The following is a 22,421-nucleotide window of genomic DNA, read 5'->3' as shown; positions in this document are numbered from 1 at the left end:
ACATAACGGGCCTTGTACCTGTCAGATCCATCAACATTGCTTTTGATAGCATACACCCACCTACCCCCCACAGCTTTCTTACCCTCAGGTAAGGTGGTCAGAGTGAATGTGTCATTGTCCCTCAGAGATTTCATCTCTTCATCCATTGCATCTACCCATTCACTTGAGTTGGATGAAGTCACAGCTTCTCTGAAAGTCTGAGGTACATTACAAACCATCCTATAGCAATAATCTATGTTGACCTGAGCCTGGTCATTCTCCACTCCATAAAAGTCTGGCTTCCTCCTCTCTCTAGCAGGATATCGCTGTGGAGATTCATGTGCTTCCTGTTTGGCCTCACCCGTCTGTATGTGGCTTGGACCTGGCCTAGCCTCTGGGATCTCACTCTGCTTGAGTCTGTCAGGGTCAAGTATGGTTGTGCTATACTGCACACCAAAATCATCATCAGACACGTCAGTCTGCTGTCCCTCAACCATGTCGGTCATAAACTTCACCAGTCTGTGTTTCATCACTTTTCTACTGTCAGGATAGTAGACCATGTAGGCCGGACTGTTCTTGTCATAGCCAACAAAGATGCCCTTGTCAGACCTGGCCTCTAGCTTCTTCCTGTCCTGCCTGTAGGCATAACACACAGTACCAAACTTCTGCATCATCCTGGAGGAGGAGGGGGTCAGCGCTGCGGAGGCAGAGGTCATGGAGGTCACAGAGGTCCCGGAGGCCCCGGAGGAGAGCAGAGCTGCCGAGGTCCAGAGCGCAGAATCCACCCTGCCGGTCCCGGCCCAGCTGAGTGAGGAGAGCCGGTCGTTCGACCCGGTCCCGCAGGAGGAAGCGCCCGAGGTCCGGGGCGCCACGGGGGCGACACCGGGCGGGCAGGAGGACGGCGGGGGCGGGGAGGGGGCAAATAAATTCTACTGCTACATCTGCAGCATCACCTGCCACAACCAGCAGAACTTCCAGAGCCACATGAACGGCCTGGGTCACCAGCAGAGGATGATGGAGATTCAGCACATGAGCAACGCTTGCCTGGTCACCCTGCTGCCCCGAGTCCAGGAGTCCCTACAGGGGGCGCGCAGAGACGGAGAGAAGAGACCAGGTCTGCAGCGTTGGTGTGCCGCCTGTCAAACCCACTTCACCAGTAACGTGATGGACCACCGCCGGACCAAGGAACACAAGCTTGCGTGTCAAACGGCCAGCCCTACGTGCACGGTGTGCAAGAGGCACTTCAGGACCACGCGCCTGTTTGTGGAGCACACGCAGTCCCAGGAGCACCGGCGCCGCGTGGACCAGCTCCGAGCGGAGGGTGGCCCCGAGGTCCTGGCCCAGCTGATGGCCCTGGAGGCAGAGGGCTGCTACGTGGACGAGGGAGAGGAGGAGGGCAGCGCGGAGGGAGAGGAGGGGGAGAGGGAAGATGGCGGACAGGGCAGCTCTCTTGGACAGGAGGGCAGCCCAGGCCATGTGGAGGTGACCCTGGAGGACATGGCTGACGATGAGGAATATGACCCAGACACCGTGTACGGGTCCAGCTTCGTGGGCCCGGTGGCCGGGTTCCTCTGCCGTCTCTGTCAGCAGTTCTACCACTTTGAGTCCTCAGCCCGACACTCCCACTGCAAGTCCCTCAAGCACTTCAAGAACCTCAAGGGCCTCCAGCAGCAGTCTCCAGAGCCCAAGCTGGTCTCTCAGGGCCTCCAGCAGCAGTCTCCAGAGCCCAGGCTGGTCTCTCAAGGCCTCCAGCAGCAGTCTCCAGAGCCCAAGCTGGTCTCTCAGGGCCTCCAGCAGCAGTCTCCAGAGCCCAGGCTGGTCTCTCAAGGCCTCCAGCAGCAGTCTCCAGAGCCCAAGCTGGTCTCTCAGGGCCTCCAGCAGCAGTCTCCAGAGCCCAGGCTGGTCTCTCAAGGCCTCCAGCAGCAGTCTCCAGAGCCCAAGCTGGTCTCTCAAGGCCTCCAGCAGCAGTCTCCAGAGCCCAAGCTGGTCTCTCAGGGCCTCCAGCAGCAGTCTCCAGAGCCCAAGCTGGTCTCTCAGGGCCTCCAGCAGCAGTCTCCAGAGCCCAAGCTGGTCTCTCAAGGCCTCCAGCAGCAGTCTCCAGAGCCCAGGCTGGTCTCTCAAGGCCTCCAGCAGCAGTCTCCAGAGCCCAAGCTGGTCTCTCAAGGCCTCCAGCAGCAGTCTCCAGAGCCCAGGCTGTGTCTGCAACACCAGCTCACAGGACGTCAGCAGTTGCAGCTGTCTCCAGAGCTGCGGACCTGAATGATGCCCCTGTCCCTGTGGCTTCTGTGAAAGAACGATGAGCACCGGTGCAACAACCATGTCGGTCATAAACTTCACCAGTCTGTGTTTCATCACTTTTCTACTGTCAGGATAGTAGACCATGTAGGCCGGACTGTTCTTGTCATAGCCAACAAAGATGCCCTTGTCAGACCTGGCCTCTAGCTTCTTCCTGTCCTGCCTGTAGGCATAACACACAGTACCAAACTTCTGCATCCTGGACACATTTGGTCTCTTTCCTGTCAGTATGAAATAAGGTGTTTGTTTGGTGCGGTTATTGAAACATCTATTCCTCACCACAGCTGCTGTCTGGACAGCATATGGCCATAGTTCCTTGGGTAACTGGCTCTCTAAGAGCATGCACCTGGCCATATCAAAAAGGGTTCTCCAGTTACGCTCAGCAGTTCCATTCTGGTGTGGTGAGTATGGTGCTGATTTCTCATGTCTAATGCAGTTCCTACGAAGTAGTGCTTGGTAGACCTGTCCTGTGAACTCAGTACCATTATCTGACCTGATACACTTAACCTTCCCATATGGGGCTATGTCGGCAAGAAATCTCTCTGTGGCTTCCACTGTGTCACTCTTCTGCTTCAGACAATACACAAACACTGCACTCGAATAGTCATCAGTAAAGGATAGTGCATACCTATACCCTTCCCTGGAGCCTGGGTCTATAGGGCCTGCCAAGTCTGTGTGTACCAGCTCTAAAGCTGATTTGGCTCTCACGTCAGACTTCCTGTTCCTGCTCTGAGTGAACTTCCCCTGAGTACACACTTCACATTGCATGGACTTGTATCCTTTACCCTTGATTGACATACCATCCACAACATTCTCTAATTTCTGGACATCATCATGATTGCAATGTCCTAAAATCTCGTGCCACGTCTGAATATCATGACAGCTCACACATTGATCATTACAGTCTTTGTTCACTGGCACTGTAGGCAAATAAAACAATCTGTCATGTTCATGAATGAGAAAACGTGTACCGTCTCTGCACTGTAGGACGTCTTCTCCTTCCCTGAAGATCACAGTCGCCCCACCAGAAGTTGCCGCTCTTACAGAGAAGATGTCTTGAGGATAGGAGGGGATGTACAACGCCTGCCTCAGTGTGGTGCTGAGGTGCCGCCCCCTGCTGTCGACCAGACACACCTCCGCGTCGCCTCTGCGCTCCGCGACCCCCTTGCATCTCGTGCCATCGGCCAGCTCCACACAGTGAGTCTCAGCCTGGAATCCGTCGTCGAAGCTCTTGAACTTTTCCAGATCAGTGATGATATGCGACGTCGCACCGGTGTCCACCATCAGGCCCTTTCTCATGACACTGTGCCCTGGCTGAGGCTCGCTGGTCACGAATGCAAAGGTATTGTCATCCGTCTCCTCACACTCCACGTGCGTTGTCCTGCCGCTGCCTCCGCCCCCGTCGTGCAGTACTCTTGCCCTGGCTGTACCACTGTTGGCCGCGTTGACATGCCGATGCTTTGTGTCCTCTCTGACCACACCGGAAACACACAATGTCCATGCTCTCAATGCCCTGCTCCTTAGCGCCTGCCATGGTAGCCTTCCTCGGCTGTACTCGGGCTCCCATGACGTTGTCGTTGGCCACAGCTGTGCGCATACCCTCGGTGCTCTCATAGCTCCGCAGTTTAGTCTTAAAGTCAGCAAAAGAGAGTGTGTCATCATGTTGAGTGACAAAAATAGTAAAAGGCTTGAATGATTCTGGCAGCCCCTTCAAAACCATTGCAACCAAAAGTCCATCGCTCAACACTTCACCAGCATTTCTCAGAGCTGTGATTGATGTCTCAGCACGTATGACATAATCTGTCACACTCTCACTGCTTGACTTTTGCAGAGAGGTCAGTTCTGTATAAAGACTAACAATGCGCGGCTTACCCTTGCCTGCATAATAGTCTCTCAAAATCTTGAGTGCTCCACGCCCGTCATCCGCTGCCTCTCGCATGACCAGGGACAAACTTTTGTCATCCAGGAATTGGATCAGTTCAGCATACGCCTCGGCGTTCTTTGCTGTGTCTTCAGCCAGTGCATCTGCATCTGCACCTTCGGCGGGCCCATTCAAAATGGTGTCCTTTAGCTTCTGCAACCGCAGATGGCCCAAAAACCTTGTCTCCCACAGTTCATAGTTCCTTTCGTCTCCATCAAAAACAAGACCAACGTGAACTCATACTTGAACGTTCGCTCATGGTACTCCAAACGGTGAGACACACGTTCAAATGGAAGTACAAACTTTGTCTCTTGATGGCTCACGCCGGATATCTCTCCACAAACGCCAACGCATCTGGGCCCATAACCTGTTAAACAGAGCTTGACTACTTGCTAGATACCGGCTAAAACATGAACTGAGAAAAGAAACAATGTGGAGACAGGATGCTGGTGAAACACTCAATCAATTTATTTGCACATGAGCATTGGTGATATATACCTGTAGGCTCAGTGGCCACATGACTCAGCACACCTGGGTCTCATCATCAATAATTGGGAGCACACAATCAGTTGACCAATTAACAAATTTCAAAAATCCTAACAATTGGTCCATATTAATAATAAGTTAATGATACATAAAGAGCAGAGAGATGGTGATCCCAAGAGCAGGCAGGGGTCAACCTAACAAGACGTTCAACCTCTGGAACACCTCTGTTAAATGCTTCAGGAACATGGCAGGAGCCACCGGGGACACACACACTAGAGACAGCTTCTTATAGAGCTGTAGTAGAGAGAGAGAGAGAGAGAGAGAGGGAGGGAGAGAGAGAGAGAGGGGGGGGGGGGGAGAGAGAGAGAGAGGGGGGGGGGGGAGAGAGAGAGAGGGAGCGAGAGAGAGAGAAAGAAGAGATTAGGGAGAGAGAGATGGAGTGAGTTCACAGTTACTCAGCTACTGGGGGTCATACATGTATACAGTACTACTATAGATGGATGGATGGATGGATGGATGAGATTAGTCTTGTATTACCTCTCCTACCCTCTTCTTTTTCCACGAATACACTCTTCTCTGTAGATATAGAGTGTTTGCTTCCAGTGACTTAAGTCCTTCTATGAAGTAGTCTGGTTTGCAGTGCACCTGTTCAATACAAAACCTGTTACTCAAAAGCTGCAAATATTTTCAAATGACTGTAAATTATAAAGTAATAATAATATGAAAATAATAATAAAGGTCTCTTTCATTCTCTCTCTCTGTCTTACCACATATTCAGAGGTGAAATTTGCAATACATTTGCATTTATCCTGAGGAGAGAAGAAAGAAATGTTACATCCCCAATCACCATTCCTCTCTGTGAACAGTACGTCCACCAAACTTCCTCTCTGTTAACAATCGACTACTGTATGATCCCTCCTGCAGTACAGTCAGAAATCTCTCATCGCCAGACAATGACATAATAGACCACCCATAGGCGATTTTACCCTCTGAGAGTAGGGGGGGCAACATTTTGACGTGAGAAAAAAAAAAACAGTTCTGCCGTCTCGTCCCATCTATTTACAAAGAATACCAGTTGTGAACAGTATGCTAATAAGAAATCCGTATGACAATTCAATATGCACAACGCATCAAACTTCATCTAGCCACCACGAGCATGTCAATATGACTTTATGACCGAGCACTAGGCCATACCCAACATCACATCAAACTGCAACTGCCTGCTGGTGCTAGCTTCCTCGCCGATGGTGATGTTGCTAGCGCTAGTGCTAGTGCTAGTGCTAGTGCTAGTGCTAGTGCTAGTGCTAGTGCTAGTGCTAGTGTGCTAGCTCCGATAGCCTCTGGAGCATTTCTGCATTCGATTGCACCTGCTGGGCTGTCATTTCGAGTGGTAGCTTCTTCATTAGCATTGCCAGATTTTATTTTATTTTATGAAGAAGTGGTAAATTGTTTTTATAGCTCTTTTTGCCATTATGAGCAGGTTGGCTAGTTGTAGCTTGTTGAGCACTGAGCAGTACAGTCAGATCTCATTTTTTTCGACGGACGAGTTGTGCCATTAGTGGATTATGAATATATATATATTTTTAAAGGTAGCCTAGTTTAAGTAATAAATACACTTTTAAAATTAATGATGATCTAACACAAACTGGTACAAACCACAATTATGTATTAAATAATTGTGTTAATTAGTAAAAAAAAGTTTTTATTTTATTTATTTTTTTAAGAATCTGAGCAAAGTTGTGCTGTCCGTGCCCCCCCTGCCCCCCCTATAAAATCGCCAATGCAATGCAGGGATGTGCTGAGTTGAGTTGCCTTGTGTTTTGATAGGACCAAATACACAGCGGTTAACGAGGTGCAGAAAAGAGAGATGGGAGGAAGGGAAGTCAGAGCAGCATGTGACGGCGAGCTGTGTCTGTGTGCAGCGTGACAGAGATAAGGTCTATTCTAGAACCAGATCAGAGATACGGTCTGCTCCAACCAGCTCCTCAACCCTTGCAGAGACCTATTGCAGTTCACACTATCAGACTGGCTCCAGCACTGCCTTGTGGCAGCTCCATGTGGAGAGGAGGTGGATAGGTGGCAAGAGGGATGGAGAGAGGGGAAGAAGAGAGGGGGATGAAGAAAAAAGAAGTGCGGACTCACCGGGGCAGGCATGCGGCAGTTTTCAGGGCAGCCCTGTCATTCAAAATAAACACACAGGTAACCTTAACAACAGATCTGAATATTAACCTTGGCACCCGCATATGGTGGATTTATTTTGTATGCTTTATAGTTTGATAAGCATTCAGGAGAGAGAAAAATGTCCAGCCAGGTTTCTTTTCTTTCTAATTCTCTTTAATCAGACATTACAGTGTCTTCTTGCCAAACCAGCTCACACAGTATAACTCCTGGGCCCCGAAGGTGCTACAGATTTATATAGGTACTGCTGGAACATCTGGTTTCACTCAGTTTACATTCGACTCAATGCAAAGATTGGAAGGGAGAGAAAGGGGGAGAAAAAAGGGGGAGAGAGAGATAGATAGATAAAGGATGAACAAAAGTACTGTGTTCTGATAGTTTCATGTTCTGGTCTAGACAATGAGCGAATTCACTGTTAATATATAAATGGGTTATCAATGCACTAATTGGTTATTAAAATATACTACAATATCTCTGCATCATAGACATCGCTCTAGTCAGTTACAGTAAACGGATGTAACGCTGCAATAATCGTCTTACCTTCAGATGCTCTTGGACCTCTGCTATATCATAAAGGTACTCGGTTCTTAGAGGAACAGACAGGCCCAGCATGGCTGTGAGCAGGAGGAGCAGCAGGATGCTCTGGTTCATGGCCATGTCTCTGTGTCGGAGCTGGTGGATAACAAAGCTTCCACAATCAATTGTTTGGGTCGAATGGTTTGGATCTGGTCCTGTCTGTGTTTTTAAAGACCCTTTCAAGAAATTTCCCGTTCAATGTATTGGGGAACCCCTGTTGTCAGAGTTCTTGGTTTGATTATTTGTCACATCATATTTCCCCAGGGCACATTTACTCACATGGCATCTATCTCTACATGAGTGTATGGCTTAGGCTCTGCCAACCACATATCAAGGAGATCTGAACAACATTGCTTCTGAAGCATTTTCTTGTGTGACCTTTTCATATAGGTCCCCAATGTTTTATCAGCACCCAGAACCGGCAAATATTACTCATTAAAGGACATTCTTTTTAGAATGTGCTCTTTTGCAAATTGATTTATGTGTGTCTGTGTGTGCTTGTGTGTGTGTCGGGGAAGTTTTTATTGTAGGTGCAAGTGTCTGTTTGTGTCTGTTTGAGGTGTCTTGTGTGTGTCTGTGATGTTTTTATTGTGTGTGCGGGTATGTGTGTTTGTATGTATGCGTGTGCGTGTGTTTATGTCGGAGGTGTTTATTGTGTGTTAGGGTGTCTTGCCTCTGTGTGTGAGTGTGTTTGCTGTGAGTAAAATGAACAAACACTCCAACACAGTAAATATCTTCTTTACTCACACACATAGAATAGTTTCTCTACAAAACACTTGTCTTTTTCCACAAAAGAAACGGCTTTCCCCTGATCAGACCTGTATTCAGATGATGCGTGGGAATTCTCTCATCAAAAGTTCAAATGAGCCTCAGATTGACTGACACCGACTGTGACAGGACAGGTGAAACTAGAGATAAAGCCAGACTGGGATGGGTCATGGTTGTCTTCTTAGAATGCAGGGGCCTATATGTCATGGCTTAGAGTAGTCAGGAAACAGACTCACACTTATCAATTAATTATGTCAACTAGACAGGATAAAAAGATACAAATGTTAACAGTTGCCACACAGCAGTTATGTCACATGGTTTTAAACATGCATACCATGCTTGAGGCAAAAACACACTCACACAACTGTTCATTTCTTCCCCTTAGTTGGAACAAAAAGAGCAAGCGTTCCTAGCTCTAGTTTATTATAAACTCCTCTTCAGTCCAAGAATTCATTCTTCCGACTCCCATTGCTGTCCGAAAAGTTGAGCAGTTCCTCCAGCTCATCCCCCTCCGTCTCTTCCTCCTCCTCCTCTGCCTCCCTTGAGGTCTGGGTCTCCCCCTCTCTCTTCCCCTCCAGCTCCAGGTAGCCTTTGGCAGTGGAGATGGGCGCCTCTCTCCGGCCCCCAGCCTCAGCTTCAGCCTTGGTGGCCTGGACCATGATGATGCGGTCATCCCAGGCAGTGGGGCTCCCTCTGGGGCTACCGTTGGCCGGCCGACTGCCTGCCTCCACACTGAAGGCACTGGGGGCCAGAGACACTGCAGACTTACTGGTACACAGCCCCATAGCCCTCCACTGGTCTGGTAGGAGCGGTCTCTCTATCTCTGCCTCTGTCTGTCCCTCACACTCTCAATGTGGTGGTCGAAGCTGACCGTTAGCCTATCTGAAGACTGCTGTTTTGAACAGGATCTTTTGTCTCAGCTGTGGTCTGAGAGCTCTGAAAGCTTGTCATGCAGGTCTGTTTGTGGCAGCAGTTAGCCTGAGCTCTCACACCAAAAATAGCCTGATCCTCACTCATGCACAGGCTATACCACCAGTATTTGACATGTCTCTCCTATGATGCTTTTTTAGCCTCTCTTACTCTGAAATGTAATTTAATGTAATGTATTGCTTTATAAATGTTCTTAGCCGGTAGACAAACATACTCCTGGAGCTTGCTCCATCGCCTTGTTGAGAGGGGTCAGGGAAGAATTTTTACAGCTCACTTATCTGGCCCCCCGGGTGATTACTGTTTTTTTGCTTCCCTCTGGAATATGTAGAGAGTGGGTCGTATGCCCACCTCTCTTGTTCTCTGTAAAGCGCATTGTGTTTCCTCTGGTTATGAAATGCGCTATACAAATAAAGCTTTGATTGATTGATTGATACCATTCACTCAACATCACATCTAGTGTTTTCTTAGTATCTATCATTCATTTGTGAGGGCTATTTTCAAATGCAATTTTGGATAGGCATATAACGCATATACCTATATGAATAACATCAACTGCATTTCAAAGATCAGGGGCTCATTTATAAATGTTGCGTTAGTAGCCTGTAAAAGCATGTGTACGGCACTTTCTAAGCACCCTTGGGTATTTATAAAAATTAAACTTGATGTGAGAATGTCTGAAAATTAGCGCTTCTCCACGCACACTCAGACCCACACGTAAGTAGCCTACATTTCTGGAGATATGACAAACTGCGACTCCGATGGCAGAAGGATGAAACTCGAAAGCTGTGAAATTGATAGACCCTATAGGCTACCTTGTGTAAAATAAATTGACATTACCTCCCCTTATAGGCCTACTTCTCAATTATATAGGCTAGCTCCCAGAATATGACTTGAATATGAGGAGACGTGTGGCGTTTATGTCAGCAATTCTGACGCAGAAGCGGAGGCAGCTTGTTTTGAGAAGTTTGACTGCTGCTTTAGAATAAATATTAGGGCGTGTGAATGTTCTCACGAATACGCCAACATCTGTCCGTGTTCCGCATGTTGTCACTCTTTTGATTAACATTAGGCTATATCATATAAATGTAGGCCTACTATTTTAAACCCCGCTCTCACCTCTAATGGGCATGATTTTGGATAATAGGCCTACAAAAGAAGTCTGTTTTTGCAAAAGAACCCCTCAGTTATTTTGTACAGTTGTGTAATCGGGAATATTTGGATCTGTAATCTGATCTGTAATTATTGAACACTATAGCCTATAGGAATTAGTTTGTTCATGTGTGTGTCAATGTCACAAGGAATTACAACAAACCGCTGGGTTTAATTAAGAATAGGCTACTAAACCGCGCCACCAACAAATATGCCTACAGGTTTATGTTGGCTCATAATGAACAAATTGGATATGTAGTGTAGGCCTATGTCTGTGTGTTTGTAGTGTGGTAACTCTAGCCTACATGGGAAGGTCACAGATACATGCGGTTTGGACTGGCAGAAAGCTCTCGATGTAATGAGCAATACCAAACATGACCCGCTCGCATAGGCCTACGCACAGATCTAAAGGTCAGGGGGGGGAGCGGGCGGGTCAAGAGCCAAGGGGTTTGGACTGGGGTTTGCAGGGAGCCCCAAGTGCTCTGAACCGCCCTCTGCCGGGGGACACCACAGAGCCACCCCAACACGGCCGCCCATTCACCTCCATTCATTTGGACTTGGGCTCAGGAGCCAAAATGTCAGTTTTAGATAGATCTATGGATAGAACGTGCAGAACCACGATGGCACGGGCACTGCGCACTAGTAAAACTGATTCTGAACAGTGCAAGAGTCATGGGTTAAAACAACGCAACGATGAAGGACACATCGATCTATCCATATACATGCATTATGCTAGCCCCTACATTTTTATTTTTTTACAGGATTAAAACATTCCTCGATTACAACTTCATCCACTACTACTAAATCATCCACCGGTTCCACTGATGTAACGCACGTGAAACGACTGTCGCCCCTTCTCTCCAACATGACCTTCACGAGCCCATGGTGTGGTGTGTCCGTGTCAAAGCATGATTATATTTTAGAGGATTTTGCCGTTAAAACGTGATTACTTGACCCAATGAAATAGGGTTGTGGAGCTGAATGGCGTTTAATGTATTTTGTATGATTAAAATGTTTGGAATACGTACAAAAAAATATTTCAACTGGTTTGTTTGGCTCAGGCAATGTTTAGTCACTCACAAAGGGTCCGTTTCGCAATGCATGGTGCAACATGTTTTAGATAATTCGAGAAGAACCTTCGCAGTCTCCAGACCCTTCTTCGCTGTTAGCCGGTGTCTAGTTGGTTGGGAAAAAGCCATCCCCAGGTTCACCCCAGACATTTCACCTCGAGAATTCATTCAACGTTAGATAGTTACACCGAGGACTTGGACCATCTTTAGATTCGACCTTATTTGAACAACAAGCGGCCTCCCATTTGTAAGTCAAACCAGCGTGCGACAAGTCCTGTGAAAATGTTGAGCGTTGCCAGAACAGCTTCAAGGTTTCTCCCCTCTCAGAGCTGCTGCTTGATAAAGAAGGTAAGAAGGCCGCCAGCTACTTCCAGCTTGTTATGAAGCTGTATAAACAAGTTACAGTTGGAGGCTCACCCTTAGATGCATAACCTAGCATAGGTAACGTGGCTAGCTATCTGCGAGGAGGTTCACTTACCTAACGTTATGGTCAGATGGATGATGCTAGCTCCAGTAGCTAGTCTAGCTAAGTGCTAACGTGATGATTCCCTCTAACGTTATATCTTAAACTCCCAGATCGGGTAGTGGTGAGTTAAGTTAGATTAGTTAAGTTAGATTAGTTATCTGGCTTCATTATAGCTAACTGCCAAGTGACGCAACTTATTTGTAAACTTACCACTAGCAAATAACCCACACATGCTTATGCCTTTTACACCCAGCTAACTGAGCATGCTAACGTCATGTTTGCATAAGCGCCCCGCGTTAGCTAGCTAGGATAGAGGGCTATCTGACAAACTGGTCATTTAGGTGTCACATAACTCACTTTGTGCTTTATTGGTCAATAGCCAGATAGTTGTTGTGTGTAGGCGTAAGTTAAACACGTAACTGAACCGAGCCGTCTAGAGGATGGACGTCCTTGTCTCTCTCACGTGAGACTTATGACCTTGTGTGATGTCCCTGTCCCTGGCACCCTGTCCCCATATTTGAACACACACTGCCAAAGATTGTCCAACACAGGACAGTTCGGCATGAACTATCGTGTATACTGGAGAGTATCTGGAGAGGCACCGTTTTGTTTTAAAGAATCAAGTTTCAAGTTGTGATGATGAGCCTGGCTACCATATGCAAACCCAGTGGCAGCTGTGATTACTGTTAAGTAAGATCTGTGTTTTCAGTCTTTGGCAAAGGACGGTTATATGAGATGTGTTCACTCTGAATACATGTTCTCTCTTGCAGTCTTGTTGGAATGGACTCCAGCAGGACTGTCTCAGAGCCTTGGCCAGAAGAGACTATGCGTGAGTATTCTTCCCTAAACATTTTTTTGTCTTATTGTCTGTATTGAACTATGAATTATTCTCGAGATATATACACATTAGCCAGAGTATGAGAGTATTGATATGTGCATTAGTGCTGCTACCTCTGACTGTGTGTGTGTGTGTGTTACAGCTCTGAGGCCATCAAAGGCTCCGTCATTGGTATTGACCTGGGAACCACCAACTCCTGTGTGGCCATCATGGAGGGCAAGCAGGCTAAGGTTAGTACTGGAGAGAGGTGTGTGTGTGTGGGTGTGATGCTCATTGTAACTCATTCATCAACTGGTCAGTGATGTAGGCTAATTGGTCTTGTATATCAGCGATGGCGACGATAACCAGGATAGGAAACTGTATTCACATAGCCCAGCTCTTTTTTAACTGCTCAATGTGTGTGTGTGTGTGTGTGTTCGTACCTGTGTGTGTTCGTACCTGTGTGTGCGTACCTGTGTGTGTTCGTACCTGTGCGTGCGTACGTGTGTGCGTGTGTGCGTACATGTGTGTGTTCGTACGTGTGTCTGTGCACCTGCGCCAGGTGCTGGAGAATGCAGAGGGAGCCAGGACCACACCCTCTGTGGTGGCGTTCACAGCTGAGGGAGAGAGGCTGGTGGGCATGCCCGCCAAAAGACAGTCTGTGACCAACCCCAACAACACACTGTACGCCACCAAGCGCCTCATTGGCCGTCGCTACGAAGACGCAGAGGTCCAGAAAGACATGTGAGTGCAAACTTGTATACTAACGTCTACTCCTATACTGGTAGCATGTAGCCTTATAACCATGAACATATGCATGTTGTAAACACCATAGTTTTACCAGACCCTCCTCTGTTGTTTAACCTCAATCCCTAGACTGTGTTTGACTGTCACAGCCTGTCCCAAACCATCCCAATTTAGTAGTCCCCATCAGACAGAGGTTCATCCAAGTCTGAGATTAAACAACCACATGGCCACCGAAATGTCCTCTTGGAGACTCTCCGCCCTCAGGCTATGAGAGAGGACATAAACAGGATTAGGATTGGGGGGGTCGGAAGTGCCCCAATTATGACAAAAACGTGCCCCAGGTGTGATAGGAAGTGATGTTGTGTGTCCACAGGAAGAATGTACCCTATAAGATTGTGCGTGCGTCCAACGGCGACGCGTGGGTGGAGGCTCATGGGAAGCTGTACTCGCCCAGCCAGGTCGGAGCCTTTGTCCTCATGAAAATGAAGGAGACTGCAGGTTTGGAACCGCCATCGTTACCGCAGTCTGGATACATCGTTGTTAAATCACCACCGTTATCCTAGTATTATGACATGCAGTACGTAGTTAACTCACCTGGTTCTGACGTGTTTGTGTGCGTTCGTGTTCCAGAGAGCTACCTGGGTCACAATGTGAAGAACGCTGTGGTGACGGTGCCAGCCTACTTCAATGACTCCCAGAGACAGGTGACAGCACACACCCCGCTGGCTGTAGACCTGACTGACTAATAATTAATCACAGGCACAGAGTCGGCATGGGACGCAAGTCCCTCAACAAAACTAAGTATACCGCTGCAGAACAATGACAGTTGCTCGTGTGTGTGTGTGTGTGCGTGTGTGTGCTGACTTTCGACGACCCCGTGTTGGCAGGCTACCAAGGATGCAGGTCAGATCGCTGGGCTGAACGTGCTGCGTGTGATCAACGAGCCTACGGCTGCAGCCCTGGCGTACGGGCTGGACAAGACCCAGGACCGCATGTGAGTTCAGAGACATGCTCTCTCGCTCTCTCTCTCTCTGGCTTTCACTCTCACTCTCTACCTTTCTCCCTCTCTCACTTTCACTCTCTCTGTCTTGCCCTCTCTCTCTTGCCCGTTCTCAAACTCACTCCATCTCACACACACACACGACAGATGTGGGTACCTGGACGGATACACACTTCAGTGGTCTACTCTGAATACTACATGCAGCGTCTTGCGTTCACACACACACACACACGTTCCCTTTCTCACATCCTCTCTCTGGTTGCGTCGCAGCATTGCCGTCTACGACCTGGGCGGCGGCACCTTCGACATCTCCGTCCTGGAGATCCAGAAGGGTGTGTTCGAGGTGAAGTCCACCAACGGAGACACCTTCCTGGGGGGCGAGGACTTTGACCAGCATCTCCTCACACACATCGTCAAGGAATTCAAGAGAGAGGTGGGGTGGAGAGAGCAAACATGATATAATCCAGTACACTAACATCAGGCCTGGAGTGGAGTAGAGGCCTACTATATCTAGTTCATCTAGTTCTAGAGAGTGGAGCAGAGGCCTACTATATCTAGTTCATGTAGTTCTAGAGAGTGGAGTAGAGGCCTACTATATCTAGTTCATCTAGTTCTAGAGAGTGGAGCAGAGGCCTACTATATCTAGTTCATCTAGTTCTAGAGAGTGGAGTAGAGGCCTACTATATCTAGTTCATCTAGTTCTAGAGAGTGGAGTAGAGGCCTACTATATCTAGTTCATCTAGTTCTAGAGAGTGGAGTAGAGGCCTACTATATCTAGTTCATCTAGTTCTAGAGAGTGGAGTAGAGGCCTACTATATCTAGTTCATGTAGTTCTAGAGAGTGGAGTAGAGGCCTACTATATCTAGTTCATCTAGTTCTAGAGAGTGGAGTAGAGGCCTACTATATCTAGTTCATGTAGTTCTAGAGAGTGGAGTAGAGGCCTACTATATCTAGTTCATGTAGTTCTAGAGAGTGGAGTAGAGGCCTACTATATCTAGTTCATGTAGTTCTAGAGAGTGGAGTAGAGGCCTACTATATCTAGTTCATGTAGTTCTAGAGAGAGGACACGCTGTATGCATTTAGTGCATCCATTTGTGGAACGGGTGACCCAACTGTTGTCTTTCATACAAATATGCAGCCTAGAATGAAATGAAAACGTAGTTGTATGTCATGTGTGAAGGTGAACCTCCGTGTTGTGTGTTGAACTGTCTCTTTGGTGTTTTGCGTTGAACTGGCCCTAACTTCCATGTTGTGTTCCAGTCTGGAGTGGACCTGACCAAGGATAACATGGCCTTACAGAGAGTTAGAGAGGCAGCAGAGAAGGCCAAGTGTGAGCTATCCTCCTCCCTGCAGGTGACTAGGACACACCCCTCTCGACCCAATACACGCACCTTTCCTGACCACTCACACACCTCACCTCACCCTTCATCTCTTCAGTCATTCAGTCAAGTTAAACAAGGGTTGAATAACTAAATACAGGCCTCCCACGGGGCCTTGAAATCCTTGAAAGTTTTTGAAAATCAAAAAAAAATCCTTGAAAGTGCTTGAAAATAGACATGGGTCATGGAAAGTGCTTGAAAATCGACATAAATAGACATGGGTCACAGCTTGAATGTATATATTTTGTGCAAGAATGTTACTTTTTTTTTTTTTAAACGTAATATTAGTAAATATGTTATGCTGTCTGCATGTCTCCCGCCATCTGAGAGTCGTGCCACCTGCCCCAAAAAAGTGCAGTCAAATGTTTCTGGCAGCAAACAAGATGTAGGCTAGTAAGTAGATAAGCGAACCTCCAGCTATGCAGGGAAAATGCAAATTCCAGGATGTGTGGCTAGATAAAGACATCTACAAAGAATGGCTGCTTAAAGATTCACTGGACATGCATGTGGCCCGATGCAGGCCTCCCTACTAGCACAGTTCGTAAAGCCCACGGGACACATTGGTCGTAGTTTGGTAAATTGCGACGGCGCCAAAATAACTGACCTCAAGGAGACTGTACGGCAACGTTGCTGTCACTGCTGCTGAAATCCGTAACTACGATGTAATTGAATAACGTGACAATGCTGTTACATCACAGTCCCACCCTGACTTTATTCAAGCCTCTCTTTTTAATAGTTGTCTGTGAGCGGCTAGTACTTATTATAAAAACTTGCATCTTAATCCGCGTCTGAAACTGCTGTATTTGGGTCCTTGAATCTGAGGGAATTGGGCCTTGAGTCCTTGAAAGGTCCTTGAATATCATGTTGCAGAAGGTGTGGGAACCCTGTAAATAATTTATCATTAATTTATCTCTCCTCTCCTTTCTGTCTCTCCCCCCATCACTGCCCCCCCCCCCCCCCCCCCCCCCGCCTCCAGACGGACATCAACCTGCCCTACCTGACCATGGACGCCTCTGGCCCCAAGCACCTGAACATGAAGCTGACCCGCTCCCAGTTTGAGGGCATCGTGTCGGACCTGATCCGCCGCACCATTGCCCCCTGCCAGAAGGCCATGCAGGACGCCGAGGTCTCCAAGGGCGAGATCGGAGAGGTGCTTCTGGTCGGCGGCATGTCCCGTATGCCCAAGGTGGGAACCTCATACACACCCCAGACTCCTGCTAACACACACTCCCCTACCCCCGTACACACACTCCCCCACCCCCTATATTTACCTTCCCTCTCACCCACCCTCCCCCTCCTAGGTCCAGCAGACTGTCCAGGACCTGTTTGGCCGCGCCCCCTCCAAGTCCGTCAACCCGGACGAGGCCGTCGCCATTGGCGCGGCCATCCAGGGCGGGGTCCTGGCCGGTGATGTCACTGACGTGCTCCTGTTGGACGTCACGCCGCTGTCACTAGGCATCGAGACCCTGGGGGGCGTGTTCACCAAGCTGATCAACAGAAACACCACCATCCCCACCAAGAAGAGCCAGGTAAGAGGCCCCCCCCCTCTCACACACACACACACACACACACACACGTATACTATCCCTGAAACGTCCCCCATTTCACTCTTTCAAACACTCCCAGTCCAGGTGTTCTAACTGTCCCCTCTCCTCTCGTGCAGGTGTTCTCCACGGCTGCTGATGGGCAGACCCAGGTGGAGATCAAGGTGTGCCAGGGAGAGAGGGAGATGGCGGCTGACAACAAGGTCCTGGGCCAGTTCACCCTGGTGGGCATCCCACCGGCGCCCCGCGGCGTGCCCCAAGTAGAGGTCACCTTTGACATCGACGCCAACGGCATCGTCCACGTGTCCGCCAAGGACAAGGGCACCGGCCGCGAGCAGCAGAGTAAGGACACGCACGCGCACACACACACACACACTGAACCGCTATGTCCTGCTACACCCAGCTACACAAATAGACTTTGTTGTGGAGTGTAGGGCTGGGTATCGATTCGAATTTCAAGAATCGATTCGATTCTGATTCACAAGTTCAGAATCGATTATCACGATTCAATATCGATTCGGTTAGTGTTACTGAAGCCTGTTTCTTTTTTTTAGCTGTAACCTTAATTACATGACTGCCAAGTTATGCAACACATCAATACTAGGGCTGGGTATCGATACTGATTTCCAAAAATGAATGAATTAATGAACTATTCATTCCTTCATGTATTCATTCATTAAATAAAAGATCGATTTTGGGATTCATGAATCGATTCTGAATCATTTTGATTCAGAATCGATTAATCAAATTATTATTATTATTTTTTTAAACCCAGCCCTAGTGGAGTGCCCACCAGGCACCGCACTCACAAATTCAGTCAGGCGACCCCCTGGCCAAAGTTCAGGTTCACACAATCAACTGTTACGGATTCAGCGCCTCTGCCGTGTCTAACCCCCTCTCCTCCTCTCTTCTCTACTCCCAGTTGTGATCCAGTCATCAGGTGGCCTCAGCAAGGATGACATCGAGAACATGGTCAAGAACGCCGAAAAGTACGCTGAGGAGGACAGGAGGAGGAAGGTAGGAGACGCTGCCTCACACCGCTACAATCAGATAGAAGAACAACGGCTGAGCTCACATGAAACCATCAGCAGCTGGATGTGCAGATTTATGGAGCCTATCGGAACAACTCTTCTCTTATTCGACAAGTCCTGTAGTTTGTTGTTGACTGTTGTTGCTAATGTCTCTTGACCTCTGTTGTTGTCCCACAGGACCGTGTGGAAGCTGTCAACTCGGCAGAGGGCATCGTCCACGACACAGAGTCGAAGATGGAGGAGTTCAAGGACCAGCTTCCTGCTGACGAGGTCCGGGCGCCGTCTCAGACCCACTAGCTCTCTGCTGAGGATGCCATCTCAGCGGTTCCCAGGCTGCCCCTCTCAGGCTGCCCCTCCCAGGCTCCCCCTGTCAGGCTCCCCCTGTCAGGCTGCCCCTGTCAGGCTGCCCCGGTACTGACCGTCTGTCCTCTCCCGTCTCTTCTCAGTGTAACAAGCTGAAGGAGGAGATTGCCAAGGTGCGCGACCTGCTCTCCAGGAAGGACACCGAGACCGGGGAGAACATCAAGCAGGCCGCCACCAACCTGCAGCAGGCCTCCCTCAAGCTCTTCGAGATCGCCTACAAGAAGGTAAAACTCCCTGCCTACACGGGCAATGCTGGGCCTCGCGTATTATATGCTGTACGTTGAAGTGATGCGGGGGGGTTTGAGAGTTGGATGGAAATTTCCAGAGATTTCACCTGGAGAGAAAGTGTAGCACTTGTGGGAGTACAAGAACGGGGAGACGGTAGACGTAAGGCGAGTCTAGCTATTTACTCTCACATAAAAAAACGACAAAAGTTCCAGCGCAGTTGAGATAACGACAAAGTAGCAAGTATAAACAATGTAACCACTAACGTCTCCTCTCTCGTAGCCTCTAACCCAGAAAGTATCCAACGCACGAGCTAAACACATCTGACATTTGTCTACATTTGAACTAGCTGTTAGTTCTGGTTCTGAATTCCTAACTCTCTGATGAATGTCTCAATACTGTGCAGATGTGTATCCACACGCTACATTTTTTAGATGACCAGGGAATATATATCCTCAGGAACGTTGAGTGTATTGTCTCTTTATGACCAAACTTAAGTGTTATTGCTGTATGTGATTCATTTACATTCAGGGGGGTGCTTAAATGTGACATGCTCAATTGGTTTTATTTTTGCCTTTCATAATATCAAAGAGAATAAAGCAAACTTCAGTACATGTAAAGGAGTTGGATATTCAAAAAATATCCTCATAGTGAACTTGATTTCTGGTCTATTCTGGTCAGACAGCCCAGGTGTCCGTTAGTCACCACTGCTGGCGGATGGTTGACCGGTTGTGTGCTCTGGGTCCGTCCCAATTCAAGGGTTGCATCCTACCTAGGCCAGATTTGAAGGCTGCTACGGGGCGACAAGTGCTGTCCTAATTCTTTCAGCCTACAAAGAGTCCTCCGAATGCAGCCCACAAATGCGACCTACTTTTGACGAATTTGAAGGATACAACTGATGGATCCTTCGCGGCCTCCCTCCCAGAATGCTTTTCGGTCCGGCTGAATTCCTGTACCAGCTGCCATTGCTCGGATTTTAAAACGTTTTTAAACCGCTTTGATGTTAATATTATTATGTTTTAAGAAAATGTCATGCCTGATAGTACCACCATAGAATCCCAATATGTGGAAATTTTATCCAAATTACGCCTGTATCTACGAGTTTAGATAGACGATTTAGATAGGCATTTTCTGTGGTGTTTCCATAACAACCTGCCGTGAGCATTGGGCATCCAATGCTTGGCACGCGCTTGGGGCTGCCTAGGCAATAGAATGACGAGTTGGGAATCCTCCGTAGGCTAGACTGTCCCATTTCTCAAAACGTTTACATCCGGCCTACCTGGCCTGAAGGACGCGACCTACGCAGACCACGTAGGCTGCGACCTAGGTAGGATGCAACCCTTGAATTGGGACAGAGCTTCTGTGTTGTAGATAGTTGACCTGGTGTGTGCTCTGTGTTGTAGATGGCGTCGGAGAGGGAAGGCGGCAGCGGCAGCAGCTCTGGGTCCTCCTCAGGAGAGGACAAGAAGGAGGGCCAGCAGTAGAACCTTTGCACTTAAGAAGGTTGTCATGGAGACAATGTGGACATGGACAGGTGGGCTTGGGAGAGCCGGCGGCACGTTGGGTGTCCTGAGCGATGTTAGCGTTCAAGTCATTCTCACATACTGTGTTTTTGCAGTAAAACTACAAATGAATAAAATGTCCATGTATGTTTCTTCTACCCTTCCCCCACATCCTGTATGGTTTAAAGTCTGATGTGATGTACTGAACCGTTTAGAGATGTCTTTTTTATTTAAAGATTTTTTCCCTGTCTGCGACCCTATTGGGTTTTTGTTTGTCTCTGCATCTTGTCTGTCTCCGATGAGTCCCAGTGAAAATGTAATAGACCAGGCTTGGCCAATCAGTGCATAGTTTCACCTGGTTTCACTTTGTGGTCCGATGGACCTGATCAGCCTGTAGCCCCCACTGTAGCCTGCTTCTGTACAGGACTGGAGCCATGCTGGGGGGGCTGCAGAGATATATGATATGACACTGCTAATGGACTGGTTTGATTTCTTTAGACATTTGAATATGTAAAAAAGAACAAATGGGCCCCTGGTGTTCCATGTGATGCAAGAGGATTGTGATTGGCTCTCTCCCAGAACTTTCACCTTCTGAACTGCTAGGGGGTGTTTATATTATACCCATGTGTGTTAAGATGTTGGGGGCACATGTGGAACTATGACTTCCTTTCCTCACGTGAGGTAAGAGAATGAAAGTCTGTGTTGCCATAATCCTTGTTATTCTGATCTGTTGCTCCTACCTGGTAGAGGGAGAGCATCTCTCGGATGAGGAGGTGACGGCTCTCGTCTGGAGGGGCGTGGGGTCATATAGAAACTGGAGGAGGGTTGAGGGTCACCATGATGTTAGAGTGAAAATATTTACATCTAAATTACAGTTGCTGTCTTTTCTAATAAAATTCTAAATTTCAGTTTGTTTCTTTGTGGCATTTTGGAATGGGTGTGAATCCTGAGGCTGCATGGTGCTTGTTATTGTGATCATGTTGTACTTGTTGACTGGAACCTAACCCCTTATTTGTTCCAGAGCACCAACCAGCACAACTGTAGACGCCGAGATTTTATTAACCAAGTCAGTTTGGTGCAGTCTCCCTACTGTCAATGATTAAGGAAAGATTGATAAGAAGTCATTGAGGCCACATCTCCTGCCAAAAAAGGGATTCGGCTGGTTTGCACTACTATGGATAGAATGTAATAAATATAAGAAGTAAATTAATTCAACACTGCTTGTGTTGTTTGAAATTACTGTTTTTGTGAAGTAGAAGTCTTGCCACTGGCATTACAGTGCAACTGAGAGAGCTGGACCTGGCTGGGCTGGTAGGGTTGGCCTAATCCTACTTTAGTCAAGGCCTTGTTTTATTTGGATATTTTTCAGTTACAATGTAATCAATGATGAGAAGGTGATAATATACACATTCACATGTAATATTGGATTAGGTTACGAAATGGGAATGTATAGGCCCTTTTTAACGATAACAGCAAGGAACACAAATACAGCTGGTATTCAGAACAACTGTTTCAAACTATTTTCTATAAGATATTTTTCACGTGAACAAGTCAAAGAAGGGACACTAGGGCAGAGAGTCCTAATATTCTGTCCCCAATGTGTGTGTCTGTACACAAGTAGACAGATAGCTAACATGTCCCAGAGAAAGACGGAAGCTGGAGTAAAGTTGAGTGTACTTTAGTGTTGTCCTTTTCTCAGGAATCTTTTCACTGTAAAAAAGCGATGCTTTCCAAGGCACAAACGTAAAAAGGGAAACAATAAAGCTGGCGCTGCAAGTCACATGCGAATGCCATAACGTGGAGTGAGAACTAAACAACTTCCTGGTCACATGACCAAACAAATCAGACAAAGCCACGGCTAGAAGAGTACCTATTTTCAAAATAAGGGTACATTTTTTCATCCTCAAAATAAAGCAGTGTTTCTTATAGAACGTGACACCTAATCTGAAGTTTGTAGTAGTCTGAATTCGAGTGGAGTTCGAGGGCTGATAGGCC

General features: G+C 47.7%; 2 protein-coding genes across 2 annotated transcripts; both read left to right on the top strand.

Annotated features, from left to right (window-relative positions):
• Window positions 1-693: 693 nt before the first annotated feature.
• LOC311317978 (cip1-interacting zinc finger protein-like) lies at window positions 694-2,238 on the top strand (the record flags this gene model as incomplete). Its single annotated transcript, XM_084449134.1, has 1 exon — window positions 694-2,238. The coding sequence occupies one exon, from the start codon at window positions 694-696 to the stop codon at window positions 2,236-2,238; it is 1,545 nt and encodes a 514-aa protein (XP_084305260.1).
• A 9,202-nt stretch (window positions 2,239-11,440) lies between these two features.
• On the top strand, window positions 11,441-21,328 carry hspa9 (heat shock protein 9). The gene is made up of 16 exons (XM_084448810.1): window positions 11,441-11,700; window positions 12,589-12,647; window positions 12,799-12,886; window positions 13,198-13,379; window positions 13,756-13,880; window positions 14,013-14,086; window positions 14,270-14,376; window positions 14,653-14,815; window positions 15,643-15,735; window positions 16,738-16,947; window positions 17,063-17,290; window positions 17,425-17,647; window positions 18,228-18,322; window positions 18,514-18,606; window positions 18,783-18,923; window positions 20,328-21,328. The coding sequence occupies exons 1-16, from the start codon at window positions 11,635-11,637 to the stop codon at window positions 20,406-20,408; spliced, it is 2,028 nt and encodes a 675-aa protein (XP_084304936.1). The 5' UTR covers window positions 11,441-11,634; the 3' UTR covers window positions 20,409-21,328.
• The last annotated feature ends 1,093 nt before the right edge of the window (window positions 21,329-22,421 follow it).

Source organism: Borostomias antarcticus (assembly GCF_949987555.1).
Source record: "Borostomias antarcticus genome assembly, chromosome: 14".
NCBI classification, from domain to species: Eukaryota; Metazoa; Chordata; class Actinopteri; order Stomiiformes; family Stomiidae; genus Borostomias; species Borostomias antarcticus.
This window is presented reverse-complemented; position numbering and strand designations above follow the sequence as displayed.

What these genes read in the sequence shown, in the direction of transcription:
- hspa9 (XM_084448810.1), top strand. Translation starts at nt 11,635, where the DNA reads ATGTTGAGCGTTGCCAGAACAGCTTCAAGGTTTCTCCCCTCTCAGAGC. An exon ending in TTGGCCAGAAGAGACTATGC is followed by an intron (nt 12,648 to 12,798) that starts GTGAGTATTCTT and finishes TGTGTGTTACAG; the next exon opens with CTCTGAGGCCATCAAAGGCT. An exon ending in TGGAGGGCAAGCAGGCTAAG is followed by an intron (nt 12,887 to 13,197) that starts GTTAGTACTGGA and finishes CACCTGCGCCAG; the next exon opens with GTGCTGGAGAATGCAGAGGG.